The 19,329-nt window shown below is 35.9% G+C and overlaps 1 protein-coding gene across 2 annotated transcripts in view; it reads left to right on the forward strand.

Moving 5' to 3' along the window:
• KDM7A (lysine demethylase 7A) overlaps positions 1–19,329 on the forward strand; it is a 58,597-nt gene that overhangs the window by 31,087 nt on the left and 8,181 nt on the right. For both annotated transcript variants that reach the window (XM_079304771.1, XM_079304772.1), the window contains exons 4-15: positions 294–454; positions 2,082–2,223; positions 2,484–2,670; positions 3,229–3,391; positions 6,074–6,161; positions 6,888–6,994; positions 9,341–9,432; positions 12,336–12,425; positions 13,278–13,487; positions 14,075–14,199; positions 14,721–14,878; positions 18,003–18,100. In XM_079304771.1, the coding sequence (XP_079160897.1) occupies positions 294–454; positions 2,082–2,223; positions 2,484–2,670; positions 3,229–3,391; positions 6,074–6,161; positions 6,888–6,994; positions 9,341–9,432; positions 12,336–12,425; positions 13,278–13,487; positions 14,075–14,199; positions 14,721–14,878; positions 18,003–18,100 (1,621 nt within the window). The remainder of the gene's footprint in view (positions 1–293; positions 455–2,081; positions 2,224–2,483; positions 2,671–3,228; positions 3,392–6,073; positions 6,162–6,887; positions 6,995–9,340; positions 9,433–12,335; positions 12,426–13,277; positions 13,488–14,074; positions 14,200–14,720; positions 14,879–18,002; positions 18,101–19,329) is intronic.

Below are 19,329 nucleotides of genomic sequence, written 5' to 3' on the forward strand. Positions count from 1 at the left end.
TACTTTAATGCCTTCTCTGAGAATTCCTTTTCCCCATCCTTTTAAGTTACTCTCTTCAGTCATACAGAAGGACTGTGAGTTTCCAGATATTATATTACAGTAGAAATTTCTTTGCTTGTTGAAGTTGTTTTCTTGTTCATTTAGTTAAATGGGTAATAAAACAGTACTGTGTGTTTCTTTTGGATTTAGATGTAGCCATTCCCATCTGTCCTCTCCTAAGCTGAGACTTTTTTTATTTCAGTAGTGCTTGGAGGATATTTTTCTGTTAATGCTCCATCCTTTCTTTCCACCAGTGCTGATGAAGTAATTTTGAAAATGCATGGAAGCCAGCTAACACAAAGATACCTGGAGAAACATGGGTTTGATGTTCCCATTATGGTTCCTAAATTAGATGGTCTGGGGCTCAGACTTCCTCCACCAACTTTCTCTGTTTTAGATGTGGAACGTTATGTAGGTAAGAGTCACTTTGGAGTGCTTATTAAAATGATCCTGTCTGTAAATTAGAATAAATATTTGCATGATTATAAGAGCTTCCAGAGTGCTAAATATTTATTCTAAGTTCAAGACTAACAGTGAGTAAAATCAAAGCAATAGTTTGGAGTGTTTTTTCTTCCTCTCTTTTTTTTTTTGTCTGTTTGATAGATGTGTGATAGGACTACAGCCTTATGTCTCAACTTTCAAACCTGTTAATTCCAGTGCAAGCTATATATATATTTTTTTTTTTTTTTCTGCTACATGTAAACCAAGGATAATGGGAATTGAATGAATCACTCTTAGGATTAACAAGTTTAATCATTGGTTAGGCTATGACAAAACTTAATGTTTTGGACTCAGTAAACTGGCCTTTCTGAATTCAATCCTCTTGAAAAATTTCTTCCCTTAGTATCCTTTGCCAGGAGAGGCTTCCCAAGAACCACTTGTTTCTCATCAGATATCTTGTCAGTCTGTAATTGTGCCAGCCTCATGTAAGTGTGCAGCACAGAGAGTGAATGAGCCAATTGCAGCAGGGCATTTCCTGTAACACATGGTACAGCTGAGAACTGAGTGTGTTCTCATGATCACCTGGGTAATGATGTATGCTTAAAGTAGGTTTTCTGTCCATCAGTATTTTAGAGGCACCAGAATATGCAGTGTTGTCACCAATGTGATGATAAATAGTAACATATGTTCTGCCTTAAAGATTAATTATCATGGTGATGTTTCTGAATCTTTTCTTCTGGATTGCTGCCTCATTGGATTCAGATAGAAACTGGATTGTCTCATCCTTGTACATACATTTTGACCTGCCAAGTTTTCCAGTTCAGGGAAAAAATTGGAATGCCACAGATTTGCCTTCATATTATTGAAATTAAAAAGAAGAAAACTGAATAAGTACTATTTCAGCTGGAATTTATCAAGATGATACAAGCCCACAGTTTTAAAGTGAATATGTTTATAATGTACATCTAGGCATGTTTCCAGCATTCCAAAATTAAGTGTCAGACTTGGCCATTGTGTAACTACAAGAATATGAACCAATTGCTGCTACAGTGGTGATGTGGGCTTGTCTAGTTTTCTAAATGTATCACTTCAGAACACATGGTGTGTAACCCCCTCTTCATTGTCATCAGAAATGAAACACACCCATGATAATTATTCAGTGAAATTGCTGCTTGCAAGTTGTGCATGTATGTAAGGAAAGTGGGGGTTTGGTGATGGTTGATAAGAAAAGTGAGTAAAAGACCTTCCTTGATAGCTTTGTCCATGCTACTCTTTGCAATTGCACCCATAAACCAAATTTATTTTTATTTTTAACAGATGCAGCCATTCTATACTACTCTTTTTTTCTGGTTAACCACAGGAAAGAGGATTTATTTTTAGAGTGTTTTCAGTTCTGTCCTTAGCTGATTATAGTAATTAAAGTTAAACCTAATAAAAAGTTGGTTTATACTGATCTGTCTCTCTTCCAAGAGAATAATGATAGTAGTGGAATTTTTCTGCAGAAGTGTTTCGATAGGCTGGAAAAAAGTTAATTTTCTCTTAAATCCCTATAATGTCTTCTAGCTGTGATAGCCTTAAGCAAGTCATCCTGTTTTTCACAGGTGGTGACAAAGTGATAGATGTCATAGATGTAGCAAGACAAGCAGACAGTAAAATGAAGCTCCATAATTACATTAAGTACTTCACAAATCCTGACCGACCCAAAGTATTGAATGTGATCAGCCTGGAATTCTCAGACACAAAGTGAGTATTGACTTCAATTCCTTGAATGTAGGAAGTGGTTTTCACTGAGCTCAACAGTATGTGTAGGAATATAATGCCTGTAGTGGGAAAGACTGGAGGAGGTGTATTTTATGTGGACAGCCACTGTCATGTAATGTGGGTATAAAACACATTTATTAGTTCATAAGTAATGCCTTTGTAGGAAGCTGTCATTTAAAATGAGGTGTGCTTACTCCTGCTTATATTAACAGTTCTTTTGTTGTTTGTTTGTTTTTTTAAAGGATGTCTGAATTAGTGGAAGTACCAGACATTGCCAGAAAGCTTTCGTGGGTGGAAAATTACTGGCCAGATGATTCTGTCTTCCCTAAGCCTTTTGTTCAGAAGTATTGCTTGATGGGTGTCCAGGACAGCTATACTGATTTTCATATTGATTTTGGAGGAACATCAGTTTGGTACCATGTTCTCTGGGTATGAATGCTTCTTGATTTCCAGAATAACTGAGCAAGCTCTGTTGGAAGGAGCCCATCAGGATCATGGGGTCCATCTCCTGATCCTGCACAGGACACCCCAAGAGTCACCCATGTGCCTGAAAGCATTGTCCAAACACTTCCTGAGCTCTGCCAGGAATTGAATGAAAATCACTGACATACTCAATGTTTTATTCTCATAAATTTGACCATAGAACAGGCAAAGTGATTTCATCTTCCATTTTCTCCTTTGGTAGGTGTCTGCATATCCATGAACTGTTTATGAAAACTGGATTTTTTTGTACTCCAGTGAAAAGTTTTATTTGGTTTGTTTGCTTCCCTTAAATCACAAGATACCACCTGATTAATATGTTTTATCTAAGCTCTTGGTGGATTGCATTTGTGAGACACAGGGTTGGGAAGCCTGAACACACTGTAGTGGGAGGATGGTGTACTTTACATTTAGGTCAATCTGTTACTTCATTAGGAGTGACTCAAGTTGTAGTGTAACTCTAGGAAAACATGAATTTATTTACTTGGTGTATTTGTCTAATAATAGGGTGAGAAGATATTCTATTTGATCAAGCCCACTGATGAAAATTTGGCTCTCTACGAGTCCTGGAGTTCATCTGTCACCCAGAGTGAAGTGTATTTTGGGGACAAGGTTGACAAGTGTTACAAGTGTGTTGTGAAGCAAGGACACACTTTATTTGTTCCAACAGGTAAGATTTTACTCTTGCTATTAGGACTTAGCATGTTTAATCACCAGGAATTATGAATATTGTAAAATAATTGCATTATCAATATTTGGCATCCTCTAAAATTATGGATAAGAGAATAATAAAAAATTAGAAATTTAGATTTTCAAAACAAGTAATTAGCTTTTAAGATTGGCCGACAATCAGAACAATTACCAAGGAATGAAAGGGTATTTGTTACCCAATTAGAAGGCAGCAAATTAAAGCTGAATTTGATTATTTAAATGAGTAGTTCCAGTAGGAAGTAGTTCCAGTTAATAGAGCACAGAGTGTTCACTATTTGATAAGTATTCAGACTGAATTCTTACCTTAATTTTATAATAAAATCCTATTTTTACAGATTTCAGTATTGCAACGCCTACTAGACCTAATTATTACAAAAACATCACATAAACTAACTTATGCTGTAGACTAGAGTATTAAGAATACAGATTGGGTGGGTTTTTTGGTTTGTTTTTGTTGTGAGAAATTGCAACACAGTTCAACTTCTTTGATAAAAGAAGAGAGCACAGAAAAATGCTTCAAAGAAAATACTTCACCCTACCCAAACTCCCAAATGCCATAAACTTACAAGTCTTTCATAAATCAAGCCATATTTTGCCAATAAAGTGACTGCCAGGTTTAGGTATTTTTGCTTATCCACCCTATCCCTATAAATGCTTTTTATTATTAAAAATTTGTACTGGGTGCTATGTTCTCTTTTTTTGGGGGAAAGAAAGCTTTAAATACATGGAGCAGGAAAATGGTTTGCAATTTGACTTCTGGAAGAAGCCTTGAAAATTATGATCAGTATGTTATTCCATCCTGCACTTTCTAGATTACTTTTTTTCCTCATAGCTCAGTTCTGTACCTGTGAGGTTCAGTGTTCACTGTTCTAGTTCACAGCTTGTACAGAGTAAGTACTACCTGATGAGGCCCTCTGTGTGCTCTTGGCATTCCTGAGCAGCCAGAGCTTTTAAAACCATTTATTTACAGCAAGAAATAGAATTAATTGTCCATGTATGTGGGCTCATAGATCTATGAGGAGAGAAAGCAGAGTTACAGAATTTAGAGCTTTATTGTGACTCACAGAAAACAATTGCTGCTTTCTGAGTAATAAGCTGAATCTGAGCTATCACTGTAATGTAGCCTTGAAGAAAAGTATCATCAGAGGATAATTTCTCATGTGTACATATATTTCAGTGTGTGTACACATAAAAAGATACTTTTCTACTGTGCTTACATACGTGTGCATGTATGTTTATACACACATACTTATTCATATACATATGATGGAGTACAGCAGAAGAACCTGTGAATTAAATTAGGTGTCTTTAAAAAGTGGGAAATTATGTCAGACTGAGTAAAGACTGGAAAAAAATCCCTGATCTCTGGTGAAAACCACTTGCTGTTTCTGTTTGCACTGATGGTAGTGGATGTCATAATTATTTTATAATCTTGGAAATATATTCAGAGTAGTTTTCTGATCGAAAATTAATCTTGCATGTAGGTGAATAGCATCTACTGGGAAGCTCTTTAGAGTTATTTAAATGTTATTCAGGATATTCAGTTTGGTCTACACCAGATTTTCATTCCTTGTTATGTAGACCTTGATCAAAAGTGCAGCATAAAAATAGCAAGCTGGAATGTAAAAAAATTAAAATCTTAAGTTGATGCAAGTATGCCATAAAACTGCTCATTATTAGCTGAATTAGAGGATGGATTTAATGTTATTTGTGATTTGTTCTGATCTTTTCTCAACTTCAGAAGGTTCCTGTGTTTGTCCATCTTGCCTACACTCACTGAAACCATGAGGTGTCCTGCAAATGTCTGGCCAACCAGTCTTGTGTCAAAGGTCACCTATAGGCATGCAAAATCAGAGAAAAGACCTTGACAGAGAAAGTCTGCTTTTAGTTTCCTTACATTAAAACTCCACAGGATAAATTTCACAAATAACTATTTCTAATCAGGAAGCTCATGTAATGTGTTCTTTTGTGTACTTAGTTGAAATTATCCAATAGTAATTAACTAGATAGCATAATATAGGCTGTGCTTTTCTATGTTGAATAGTGGATTTCATAAGGACAATATTTCAATTATGGGACAAACTTTATAGTGTGTCTAGACTGGGTTTTAAACTGATCATAATTTCACTTGACTTAGAATGACTGTATTTAGAATAATTTATGGGACCACTTTTGAATTCCTATTTGAGCAACTTAAGTTTTCCTAAATGACTTTATGTTGTGCAAACAACCCAGTTACTGTAAGCAACATGTAAATATTGAAAGACATAAAATTTTGTTTTATTTTAATGACTTGAGCTTTTATTCAGTGTATTTTTTTCCCTCTGGAGTTGTTTATATTTGTGGATTGGAGTGAAAACTTTAGGAATTTTTACTTTAAAAGTTGGCTTTGCATCCTTACTGCCCCCTCCTAGTGATAAATGTTTTAAGCTTAATTATTTCAGACAGTTCCATTAGATTTCTGAAAAACTGCAGTTTACATGTTGTTAACATTTAGATTACTTGTTCCTAGCACAGAATACAAATCTGTTTGTTTTTTTTTTCCTTTCAGGAGCAGCATTTTTACTTGTATGCTTGCATTTAAAAACAGTCTTAGAATAATTCATACGTGTGTATTAAGTTTCCCAATGTGTCATTTCAGGCTGGATTCACGCTGTGCTCACATCTCAGGATTGTATGGCTTTTGGAGGAAACTTTTTGCACAACCTCAACATTGGCATGCAGCTCAGGTTAGTCTCAGCTCTTGCTGTACTTGTTCCTCAGTAAGTAGGATATTCTTTTCCAAGAGATTTTTCTTCATGTGTTTAACCAGGATCAAATTGGTACAGGCTCTAACAAACAGACAATAGTGGCTTTTGCAGTTAGAATGTATTGAACACGTTCTCTTACTTAACTTCTGCAAAGTTTGTTTCAAAAGCAAAATGAAGGCTGTGCAAGAATTTAAGTGACTAAAAAGAGAAAAAAATTCTGCTTTGGAGATTAGTATAAGTGAGTAAAACAAAACTAAGCAAGCCCAGGTGTGCGACACTGAGTTGAAATGAGCATCCTCAAGTCAGCATTGCTCTAAGGGCAGCTGTATTTAGTTTTTGTCCAAGATGTAGAGCTGTCTTCTAAACATATTGTTTTTATTTATTACAGTGGAATCCCGATAAAATTCCATCTGTTAAAAGATCACACACTGGGTTTGTATCCTAGTTTTATGAAGTCCAACTTTATTCTTAGAAGTGCCGCAGTCAAACTTGATAAGGTCAGAGCCTGAATGAGACCAGAGTTCAATCTTGTCTGTGGTCTTGTTGGGGTTTAACTATGTGGTACTTGACTTCTTTTATTTATCATGGCCATGGTTATTTTATTTCATTTTATTTTGGACATTGTGTCGATTTGAATGATTACATAGTTGAATTATGAATTTGATAATTAAAACATTCATGTTTTGTAATATTGCATTTATTCAGGTGTTATGAAATGGAGAAGAGACTAAAAACCCCGGATCTTTTCAAATTTCCCTTCTTTGAAGCCATCTGTTGGTTTGTGGCCAAAAACTTACTGGAAACATTGAAAGGTAATGCTTGTTTTGTTTTAAGAGATGTACATATATATGCTTTTATAATTCTTCTTCTGTTAAGTGATAATGGACCATAGCATTAGTTTTTTCTCCCATGCTTCATTCATATAATTTAAGATCTCTGAATATTCTTTGATAGCCTTTACTTTGAGCAAATAGTTCAATGAAATGATCCCACTAACTTATATCTCTGGTTTGCTTCTTGGTGACTTCACAGCCAAACAAAGAAGTTTTCTTGCACTTCTGTAATTTTCTTTGACCATTGCAGTCACAGTGCCTGTTGTCCTCTGCTCCTGGTTGTGAAAGGGAAGATGTCTGTGAGGGCTTTTGTAGTTGATGCATCTTTCATATGGGCTGTGTTAAATCATTTATATCTGTGCTTATCCAAGAGGTGTCTCAACAGCCTCCAGTTCTTAACAGTTTTGCTGTTCTTCTTCATTTTTTCTAATGTAGAAGCAGTTGCAAGTTATTAAAAATCATCTCTTCTCTCAGCAAATCAGAGCATTGAAAAACCCTTGTTTCCTAAAAGAGCATTTAAAGTCTCAGGGTGACCCTAGAGAAACTCAGAAATCTTACCAAACAGAACAGACTTGCAGAAAATGTTTCCTTCCAGAAAGAGTATTTTTATCTTGAAAGCTTGCTTTGGTTTGTCTCATTCATGCATATTTAATGTTTACAAACTTGTCAGAAGCCATGGGAACTGTGTTCCTGCTGGAAAAGCAGTGAACATGTATGTTTCTGTAAGATCTAGCTAACTCTAAGCTGTGTCTGTTCACCCCAGTCTTTCCTCTCCCCTTTTTATCTTTGATCCAGAGGCTAGGAGCCTCTTGTATCTTAGGGAAGGACTGTGAAACTTACTCTCATGTTATGTTTAATCTTTGGTTTAGCAGATGTTTTGTCATAGCTATGACCTATAAACATAATAAAAAATAAACATTGATGTTTCCATGGCTAGGTTGAAGTTCATATTGGATTTTGGCATCAAGACTCATATGGATTAGGTGTTTGCTAGTCAGAATCCATTGTTTAATGAATAAAGGATGATGCCAGTTCAGTTTTGTGGGGTCGTGGTGATGTCCAACTGTTAGCAGTACTTTTTATGAAATTCAGGTCACTAAGCAAAATCAACACAGCATGTCCTTCTGCTCTTTTTATAAAATGGTAACAGGGTTGCAAACGTCTTGATTTTGACTTTTTGTTAGCAGAAAGTGCTTCATGATAAGTATTATTGTATTCACCTAAACATTTTTCTTAATTCTTGGAGTTTGAAAATAGCAATGTGTGCTGTTGTTAATGCATGCTGTACTCATTAATTAGAATTACTTCTAGTTCTTGCCAGTTGTTTCTATTGCATCTAAAAAATTCAGCCTGTGGTACTCCATTGTATTCTTAAAATTTTATCAACTGAGTCAGCTAATGGGCAGGAAGATTTTTGCTGCCAGTACCTCTCATACCCTTTAGCAAGTAAGAGCAACTCTTCTTTGAAAGAACAGTTGTTTACTCACAGAACCTTCCTTTTTCTGCCAGCTTCCTAATACATTATCCATAAGGATGGTGCTATATTATAAAATGAGCCAAATGGTTGATCCATTTGCTGTTGACAAGTGGAAATATTTGTCAGGAGCATGAGAGAGGTTTTAATCTACATTTGGTTGTTTGTGGAGGATTTGTCTTTTCCCTTCTTTCTTTACCCCCATGAAGCAAAAGAAGGAATGAAAAAGAATTGAATTGCAATCAGTTGGGAACACCAACTTCCCTAAGAAGAGAAGCTTCTGAAGCAGAGTGGTTTCCACCCCTTGTCCCTTTGATTTTGGGAGTAAAAATGATGTAAACCATCATTTGAGAGAGAACTGTGATAATTGGAAGGATGACAAAAAATGTTTGGGAAGTGGAAGTATGCTAGTGTGAGCCATTTGCATATGTATGGAGATAAGCAATGCAAATTCTAATTTAGGGATACATCCCACATCCTGCTGTCCCCTTTGACTAAAATATTTCTCAATGAAATAGAAGTGATTGCTTTCTTCAAATATGTTATTTTTTGTTCTGTGTTTTAGATCTGGGTTCTTTTTCCCTAAATGACCTTTAGTGTCTTGTAAACCAACCCTAATTCATACAAGAGTAAGTTAAAAAAAGTTTTTATGTAGAATCACTTCAGGGTTGGATTTGGTTTTTTGTGGTCATTCTTGTTGTTACATATGCAGGATGCACATTTCATTTGCTTGCACAATTTTTTTTTACTGTGCTGTTACATAATGGCAACTTTATTGGCTGAAGGGTAGGTATCATTCTGTTGTTTTCTCTGTTGATGTGTTTCTAAATTGGTTTCTGTATCCTTTTTAGAACTGAGGGAAGATGGTTTCCAGCCTCCAGGCTATTTAGTGCAAGGAGTGAAGGCTTTACTTACTGCTTTAAAATTATGGATGAAAAAAGAAGTAAGTATAAGTGATTTTATTTGCTATTTTGGTGAGCTCTGTTCTAATTTAAAACTAGGTGAAGGTCTATGCCTTTTTTAAGTTTAAGATTATTTTTATCTGTTAATGAGTACTGGAAAAGTCTATTGAAAGTATACACTGCTGATGTGGGGAAGAATCATCATGACAATTTGATATTCCATGAAGTTAATAAAGTCTATTAGACCATTTAATAAGTTCAACTGTTGTAGCTGATTGAAGTAGAATCTTGCTTTACCTCAGGATGGGATAAGAATGCCAAAAGATAAGGTGACAAGGTAGGGCTTTTTCTAAGGTTAAGTCAGTTAATCCTAGTCTGAGGCAGTGGAGGGATGGAATGCCATGGTGTTTAGCATTTTCCATTCATGTCAGTGGTGTGGAAAGCACTTTTCAGCTGCACCTGCTGAAGAGTCAGTTTAGATTCAGATTGAGGAATATTAACTTCAGTTGAACACTTTCCTTGCTCAACATTGATTGACCCTTGTGAAATCATAAGTGTGCCATCAGTGCTGGCTTTGCTGGTGCTCTTCTCTCCAGGAAAGCCTGTTTTGGCACAGAGCTGGGTCTGGTCTACCTCCATGTGTTTTTTCTTGTGCCTGTGCTAATAAGCCCTCTTGGAACTGATGCTCCTGGGAGGTGCTGTTCACTGACAAGCAGTTTGGTGCTGACTGAGGCTATTAATTCTAGTTTGTTGCTGCCTGTGATGCTGCCTTGTTGCAAGCCAGACTTGAACTGGCTCTTTGAGATTTCTCTGCTCTTTCTGCCCACAAATTCTACTTGTAGGAGAACTTACATGTATGATACTTGCACAATGCTGCATCCAACAGTATGAGCTGCATGGAAGTGGTTTTTATGTGTGGAATGTGCTGGGGTCCAGCCTGTGTAGCATTCCTAATCCCACATGAAGCTCTGCTGGCCCTCTGAATTGGTTCTCTGGTGTCTCTTGGTCTCTGCTGTTCTGGATGAACACTTGTTAGCAATGCTGTTGTGTTTACAGGACCTAAGCTGTTAAACCACATGTGAATCTCAGCCATCTCTGCATCTGTGCCATGGATAATAAGCAAGCCAAATGATCAGGCTACTGAGCTGAGATCAAACATAGCATTTATAAATCCTTATTTTGAAATTGGATTGGAATTCCTTTTTACTAGATTGCTCTGGTGTAGTCTTGTAGCATTTGTGTACTGTCTAGTAGGCCATTAAGTATTTTGATTCATGTGAAATATGATACATTTTCTACTTCTCTGTGAAAGAAAAATCAATTGCACTTCCTGCATTCTGAATGCTTATTAATGAGACTTGTGAGTATTCCCAAACCACTGGATGAACAGAAACACCCATTGGGAGGGAAGTGCAGAGCATCAGTGATTTGGCCACAGTGTGTCTGCTGTCCACCAGCTATCATGTTTCATACCTTGCATCCATCTTTTGTGGCTACTGCTTCATCCTGGAACCAGTCCTGCTGTGCAGCAGCCCACGTGTGTGATAGGTTTGGGGTTTGGAGGAGCTTTGTACATTGCTGTTTCATCTGCACATACTGAGGATTTCAGACAGTTCCTGAAAAATGGCAAATGCATGCTCCTCAAATGAGAGCCCCTCTCATGAGCTTTCACATTTGTATCTTGGAGTGTGTCTTTTCAACATAGGTGAATTATCTGAGAGGATTTTCGGTGCCATTTTCTAGAGAAGTTCAAACTCATCTTCTTTTGAGAGAGGGAATTAAGAAGGATTGAATAGTCCTGAAATGACCAATAACTTGGTGGAAAAATTTTACAGTTTAGTGACAGAGCTGCTGTTTTCTCCAGGGTAAATGTGTAGAGGTGTGATACATTCAAAGAATGAACAATTGTAAATAATATCAGCTGATTTAGTTTTCCCTGTAGAGTTAGGGGCACTGAATTGAATAATCATATCATGATTATATATTGGTGTTGAGATTTTTTGGGAAGGGGAGAAAGAATTTGTTTTAATGACTGAGAGGCAGCCAGGTTCAATGAAATGCACATTTAGTATTGAATTGCTTCTAGCAATCATTTTGCTGCTGAATCTTGTTTTTGAAATGTGGGTAGCTGAAAGTGTTTGGGATGTTTTTCCATTTAAATAGTTGATTACAGGAATTCATGTCATTCTAGCCTGTGTGTTAAGTGATATTTTATCTGTTTAATTCTAAATAAAAGGGTTCTGAGGGACATTTAAACTACATACAAAATATTTTTACCTAGATTTAACTGTAGAGTGTTTGGACTTTTTTTGTGTGTATAAAAATGAAATCTGTCTCTGATATGGTTTCAGAGGATCAAAGGGAACATAAACTTTTATGACTTTCTACATCTTTTATAAGGAATAAGATTTTTTTCTGAATTGGGTTTTCCAACCTGCTAGGTTTTAAATAAGCTTAAGAAGGTAATTTTAAAGAATTGGATGTCAGGAAGATGTCTAAAAATCTGAATCTTGGTTACTCATGGTTGTTCTTGATTTGCTCTTGAGATTTAACTTCTGTCAGGATGAACAGACACTTTAGTCTTGGGGTGTTTTTAAAGTCATGACTATAATGAATGTCAGAAGTATTGCTCTGTGGTGACCATGGTAAAAGGCAAAAACTGTACTGAGGGTATAAGAAATTGTTTATCAGTATGACTTTGTGCTTTCTCTTCTTTGGATTCTTGGAGACATTGAGATATATCTGCTGGCTACTGAAACTTGGACTGGAAGCTACTGTGCTTATATATCAGTCCTGGCAGTTTGTGGTCATTATTACAGAAATTAACCTGGCTTTTAATTTACTTTTTTTTCCCCTTGTAGTTTTGTTTATTCATATTATTTCTGCTTTTATCTGGGAAAAAACCCCCAAACCTAAATATCTTTTCTTCTCTCTTTGCATACAGCTTGTAACAGAACATGCCTTTGAAATTCCAGACAACATTAGGCCTGGGCATCTCATCAAAGAGCTCTCTAAAGTGATTCGTTCTGTAGAGGTAAGAAAGAGGCCAACCCTACAAGAGCCTTCAGAAAAAAAATCTTTGAATCAGGGAACTCCATCAGTTATGCTTCTGGTTGACCATATTCACCTTTTAATGTATTTACTATTCATTTAATAATACAACACAAAGAGAAAAACTGTTTGGAATACTAAGCTATGGGTATTTCAGATAAAGAAAATGGGTAGTGAGTGCTCTGTGTATTTTTTGTTATTTTTTAGATTTTTATGGTAAAATAATTAATAGGTCAGTATTTCTAAACTGTAGTTACTTATAACTAATTAAAATAATTATTGTTAATGTGTTGTTAAAGACTTAAATTTGGTATTCTGTGCATATTCCATTATCCTATTTACTTGTTAGTTCTGGTCCAGTTGTCATCTCTTTTGCTCAGTCTTCTGTTTTGTGACTGTGTGTTATATAGTCATAGGGGAGAGCTTTTGTTTTGTTTGTTTTGCTTTCCCATACCAGTGTTTTGCTCCTTTATTATTCAGTGATTATTGATTCTTTTAAAATTCTCACATTTTCATGTGAAGGGAATGGATCTGAGGGGATGTGATCTGTTGTGTACAGTACATGTCTACCCTGTGCTGCCTTTCTGAATAAAACTATGTGTTTTGGGGGCACTACTCTTGTGGAAAAGCATAAAAGCCTTAAATGAGAAAGAGGTGCAGTAGAACTCAACTTTGTCCATCAAATCCAAATGAAACATGTAGTGTAGTTATTTCTCTAAAAGGTCTTAAGCATTTTCCTTACATAATTTACATTTAATTAGATGAATAAGAAGCAGCACTTAAATATGTGGGTGTATTCCTCTGAGACTATTCTGAAAAGTGCTTTTAATTACAGGAGGAAAACAGCAAATTAGTTAAAACTCAGGGAATTCTTGGTGTGTCTCCAAGTTCACGATCTTCACATGAAACAGTTTCCCCTCACCACTCCAGAAGAAGGGTGAGGAAGCTGAGAGACCATGCTACCAAAACTCCTTCTAATCTGGACATCCTGGAACTCCACACCAGGGAGGTGCTGAAAAGGCTGGAGATGTCACCATGGGAGGAGGCAAGTATTAAGCTGTGTGCAAGGAAGAACAAAACCAGAGCAGTTGTCTGATAGCTGTTGAAAAGAAAATGGTTTTAAGATGCCTGAGAACACAGACTAGAACTCTTTGTCATATGAGGTATGGATAGTTTGTTTCAGAGTATATGTCAAATGTAGATTGCTTTGAGCTAAGGAAGTTCTGCTTAAGGCAGGTTACTTTCCATTATTGATGTTTTGCTGTTCTTTGTATCAGTTCTGAGATACTAATATCAGGGAACACATACCCAATGCAGGAGTAGCTGTAGCAGTTCCAAGCCCAGCTTCTGGCTTGCCTGAGCCTATTGGTATTTCTCCAAAGGAAACATAAAAGGAGTGTTATAGGAAAGTTGTATTTATTTCAGGTGCTTGAGAAGATTATAGATTCAAGAAAGAAGGCTCAGTTGTCTCCTGAACTTCTTTACATCCAAACATGTTTTGTCTGAGCTTTTTTCAGTTGGTTATCCAGGTGGTAACCATCCTAGTAGTGAATTTAATCTTTTATGGAGTGCAGAAAAAACAGTGGAGTTCAAAGGAATAAATAGTAAGCAAAATTGTTTTTACTTCTTTAGGATATCACAAGCTCAAAACTGAATGGGAGGTTTAACAAACCCTTTCAGCCCTCTTCTACAGTACCTGAGTGGAGAACAAAAGATAATGATCTTCGCCTTCTGCTGTCAAATGGAAGAATAATTAGGTATAAAGGGTTGCTTGTGGATACTTTTTTCCTGGTCATTATGGTCTGGAGTATGCTGATTGTTAATATTTTTATCTGTAGAGCTCTTAAGCTCTTCCCAGTAAGAGTCAGGTTAGGAATACAGAAGGAATGTCTGTGTCTGCTGTCCCCTAGTGGAGCTACAGTTAGGGAGTGAAGAGGAAGGGATTCTTTGCATGTTCTTTGTTACAGCCTTTCATTCACTTGCTCAGTGGGGTCTGTGCTGAAGGGAATGCTTCAAAGTAGAAAAAGTTGGTTTCTATCCATCTGTAAGAGTGCTTCTCATTAAAAGTACTCTGGTGATAAATTAATTATCTTTATGGAAATGACAGTTGAATAGGAAGTAAATGGGAATACCTACAATTTAGAATGAAGAGATGAGCATAAGAGAATATTACTGTTATATCTTGAGAGTGGGTTGTGAATAATGAAAGGAAAGCAATTGCTTCAGGTTTTTAAGAGTAAAAACTGACTACTTTTGTGTTTTTTTTTCTTGTGAGAAGAGATGAGAGGCGTCCATTTACAGATCGAAGTCTTTACACAGCAGACAGTGAAGATGAAGATGACAGGACAAGGTCAAAAAAGACAGCTGTTAAGGTAGAAGACCAGCCCTCAGGATTTGAAGGAGAAGGGAATGCAGATGCCCAGAAACCACTGAACAGTAAGATTGTCTCCAGATCCTATCAGTTGAACATTTTGATTGTCTCAATGAGGGTCTAACTACTGTTTGTAGTATTTCAGTCAGACTAAGTATAAAGAGGATAAAGAAATAAATCAGAGGGGCAGTATTAGAAGTTACACAAAACATTTCTTAAATGTTAACTGTCTACTGAAGGAGTTAACATAACCCATAACAAGGATAGAGATGAAAAGTAAAACTCACCTTTTTGTGTTAGTGCTGTCTTGAATGCTATGGACAGCATTTTTCACAGTAGAGAATTAACTGACGTTCTTGGTGAGTATTTATTACTCTAGGTCTGCATAATGTAAAAATGCTGATTTGATTTTGTTTTTAAAATGAAATATACCTCATTGTGAAAAGGTCATCACATCATTTCACTGTAGAGAATGAAAGATGTTAATACAATAGCTAATTTAAAACCTGTTTTATATTTTGCTTTTCCTGTTCAATTTGGCAATTTCATAGCTGATAGTGCAGTTTTGTATATTTTACTAATTTATTCCATACAAGTGGTAAGACATAATTTAACATGAATAAAATCTTACACATTCAAGCTTTGTAATCTGCAAGGTTAGGAAAGAGCCTAGGTAGTCTGTAAAACACCTTAATTCCACTTTCCAGTGCTTTAAACCACCCTTCACTAGGAGTTAATCTCTTTTGGTCTTTTGGTAGCCCTCCTGCCCAGTGTTCAGCAGTGGTGATCACACAGTGTGTTAGTAAAGTGTCAATACTGAATGCCTATTGCCAGTGCCTATTTTTAATAGCACTGGTGCAGAAAGAATTAGTCCTTGACATAGTTGTTCAGCTCTCTGCTTAATTCTGTCACATCCTTTCACAGTAGAGCTTGTAAGGGCTCAGAAGGTGTGTACTAGCAAACTGAAGTCAACACTTAGAAGATGATAAGACTTCTTTGGAGACACAGAATTCCCTGAGTTTGCTGCACAACAGTCCATAGCATTTGACTCTGGTGTCAGCCTGAATAAAGTATTTAATTATTTTCATTTAAAAAGCAAACTGTAATCCCTGTTGACTGTGCTTCCAGGTGTCACAGAGGACAGTATTAAAAAGCCTGCACATGGAAGAAATCTCTAGGGTATTCTTGCAACAGGGTAAACAGCTTGTTGAGTGAAGACTTACTGTAGTGGTTTGCCACTTCCAAAATTAAACTAAGTAAATTAAATTTTGCATTTGAATCAAAGATTAAATCATACAGAGAAACTGTAACTTTTGAAAATTACTGCTCTTACTTGATACAGAATGAATAGGGCAGTGAGTATCTAAATACATGAAATGTACTTAGAACTAGAAGTGAATGTTGAGATTGTTCTTTCAAAAATTGAGTGCTCAGGACTAGTGCTGGTACTTTTAATTGAATATTGAGTGTCTTCAGACTTTCCTGTTACCTATGTGTGATTATTTAACTGAGACTCTAGAGAGAGAGGGGAAGGCATTTTCACAGAGAATTCCAGAAGAGGAACTACCTGTTCCTGTAGCAGCTGCCAACTTCCATTGTTCTTCCTGGGACTGAGCCAGGAGGAATGCTCACAGACAGATCCCTTTAAGCAGATCAAGCTCTATCTAGATTTGTATGTCATTCCAAGATCCTGGTTTTAAATGGTGACCCAGTGTTAGCAGAGGGACAAAGATCAAGTGTTGTCCTTAATTGAGTAAGATACTTTGTGTGGATTAAGGGAAGGTGAAGTTTTTCTTAATTCACAGTGTTTTAGCCTGATGTCACAGATAATGACTACTACCATTCACCCAATTTTGGGAATATTCCTCCTTGTCTCTGGAGGCATACAGAGCCATGCATTTTCTTGGGAAAGATAGTAGTGTAAAGGAAAATTCTTTTGATCTCTGAAATTTTCTGTGTTGTTCATGCTGTTACTTATCCTAGAATCTTATTTGCCTTTTTTAAATGAGCCAAAGGCATGAGTTATTGTCAGAAATCCTTTGGGTTGTTTTGAGCAGTAATTAAATTTTTAAATTTTATTGTAACATGTTGAACATTAGTTTATGTAACCTAATTTCCTCTACAGAGGTGTTATGTTTTTACTGTATTTGGATATTCCTCATGGTTCTTTCTAATACTATCTTAAGTTTAGTTAGTTTTCTCTAGCTTTTGGTCTCAGCTGTTCAGTTTACTCACTTTCAGATGACAAGTCTCATGTTGTTTTTTTTCTGACTCTAGAAGTAATTATCACTGTGCAGGTTTAGAAATCAAAAATATCCCTTGAGATATATTTGATGCCTAATTGTGATCTTTGCCACTTTCCTCAGTAGGAGCAAACCTCAACTAGAATTGCAGTGTATACATAGTTATAGGTACATCCATTATTCTTGCATAATTATAGGTTAGGAAGTGCTGTGTTCTTTTATGTGGTTTCATATAAAACTGCTGAAAACAAACTAACATTTCAATTTTACTTGACTTCATTTTAGAGTTAATTTCTGATTTGTGCAGCTTTGTTTTCAGCATTGTTTTGTATGAAACTTTAAATACTTTTAAAGTGCTATTTCTTTCTTTAGACCCTGTTTTCTTCACACACAGCCATGATTTTTTTACCCTATTTTGCTTTTCTCCAAAAAACTTGTGCTATCTGAACTTCACATTGTCATCTTTTAACAAATTTGTACTTAATCAAGGTTTTTGCCAGTAGCCTTGACACAGGTTTATATACAGCTCACTGGCCTTGAGCTTTGGAATCCGAACACTTAAAAATGTATTTTCTGCTTGTGATTCTTTGGGATAAATGCAGTCTTTTAAGGGTGAGAACTGCTCTGGCTCCAGCCTGTGCAGAAAAAGCAGAAACTGCCCAAGGTGCATCTCTAGAGTGGATGCTCTATGAGAAGGAAGAAATATAAATTCCTGCAGCACCTGATTTTTCTTCCTGTCTTCATCTGCTTGAGGAGTCTCTTGGCCAGCAGTAGACAGCTCATTGTTACCCTAAGCAAACTCATGAACCAGAGCAGTGTGTGCATTTGCCTTTGTTTACAGACTGTGAATACAAAATATGAGTTTCTTGGGTTTTGATTCAAAAATAAGTGTTAAGTATTAGTGTAGTAAATGTTGTGTCTTACATTTTAATTAATCTCTCTGCAGTGTTCTTTGAAAGTGTGAAATCAGAACTCAGGAATGGATCCTCAGAGTACTCTGATATTTCTGATTCAGAAGAATCTGAGCCTGATTGCACTACACAGGTATGTCTAGAAAAAAATCTGAAATCAATGAAGCAATTAAATATACTTCAGATTTATCTGGTCAAAGTTGGTGTTGAAGCAGCAATGACAAAGTATTCAATTCTTGTTCAGATGAATATCTCTAACAATGTGCTGCTTCATTCTTCATTTATTCTAATGTTGAGAAAAAAGATAAGATATGCTATTTTGCCAAGTTTTATCTTCTTTGTCATTGAGGTGGGATTGGCAGAGGATGAGCCCTCCTCTGCATTAAGCAAAGTCTGAGAAAAGTAATATCTTTATTTATTTAATAACAAGTCAAAATTTGACTTTTTGAATTGTGAGTATCTAGCACAAAGTTTCATTTTAGAGCATGCTTAATAGGAAAAAATCTTACAGGTATTCATATTTCATAAACAACCTAAAGTGGCTAAATCATATTCAGGGGTTTTAGACTATTGGAAATAATTGGGAATCCTCCATTTGAGGGTCTTGATTGTTGTGATTTCTTCAGAATTAAATGAATTGTGTGTTGCACACATATGTATAGATAGTTATCATATATTTTTAAGACAATTACTAGAATTTAGAAATGTCTGTATGTGTCTATAAATACTTCCATTATTTTTTCATTTGCAAATTGGGTTTGTACTTAGTAACTTAAATTTTTGTTGGGTAGCAGTAAGGTGGAGTGATTACCTCACATTTTTGTTTCGTGCTTCTGGAAGGCTAATCCCTTGGTCCTTTCCTAAGACACAGAATCAGTATTTACTCAAAAGTGATACAGTTCATCTTCACAGGAGAATATAGCCCGTTTTGTATGCCTTTGTAATTTAGGGAATGTTTTATATTTGTTCTATACTTGCTTTCTTAGTTCTTTACATATTCTCCTGCTTTTTAATTTCTAATAGTATCTAATGGAATAACTTTTCTGCGTGTTGAAATTTGTCTTTTGTAATGACATATCCAAAATTAATTCTCTCACTAGAACCTGTAAATCCTATAAATGTTTTTATATTGTACTGAAGAGGATCTTAACAAAATAATACCTTCATTATTAACACTGAATAATACATAATTTATTTGCCCAGTTGTGTCACTTTGTAAGGGTCAAAGGTTAGGAAGCTGCTCATGTGAATGAAACTATTGTATAAAAATACCTCTTGGTGATAAAATGCACTTAATTCATTCAATTTCTGTTTTTGATGATGGGGACAATGGAATCAGTCATTAAGGATTATGACTCCTTC

Source organism: Erithacus rubecula, assembly GCF_903797595.1.
Source record: "Erithacus rubecula genome assembly, chromosome: 4".
In the NCBI taxonomy this organism is placed as follows: domain Eukaryota; kingdom Metazoa; phylum Chordata; class Aves; order Passeriformes; family Muscicapidae; genus Erithacus; species Erithacus rubecula.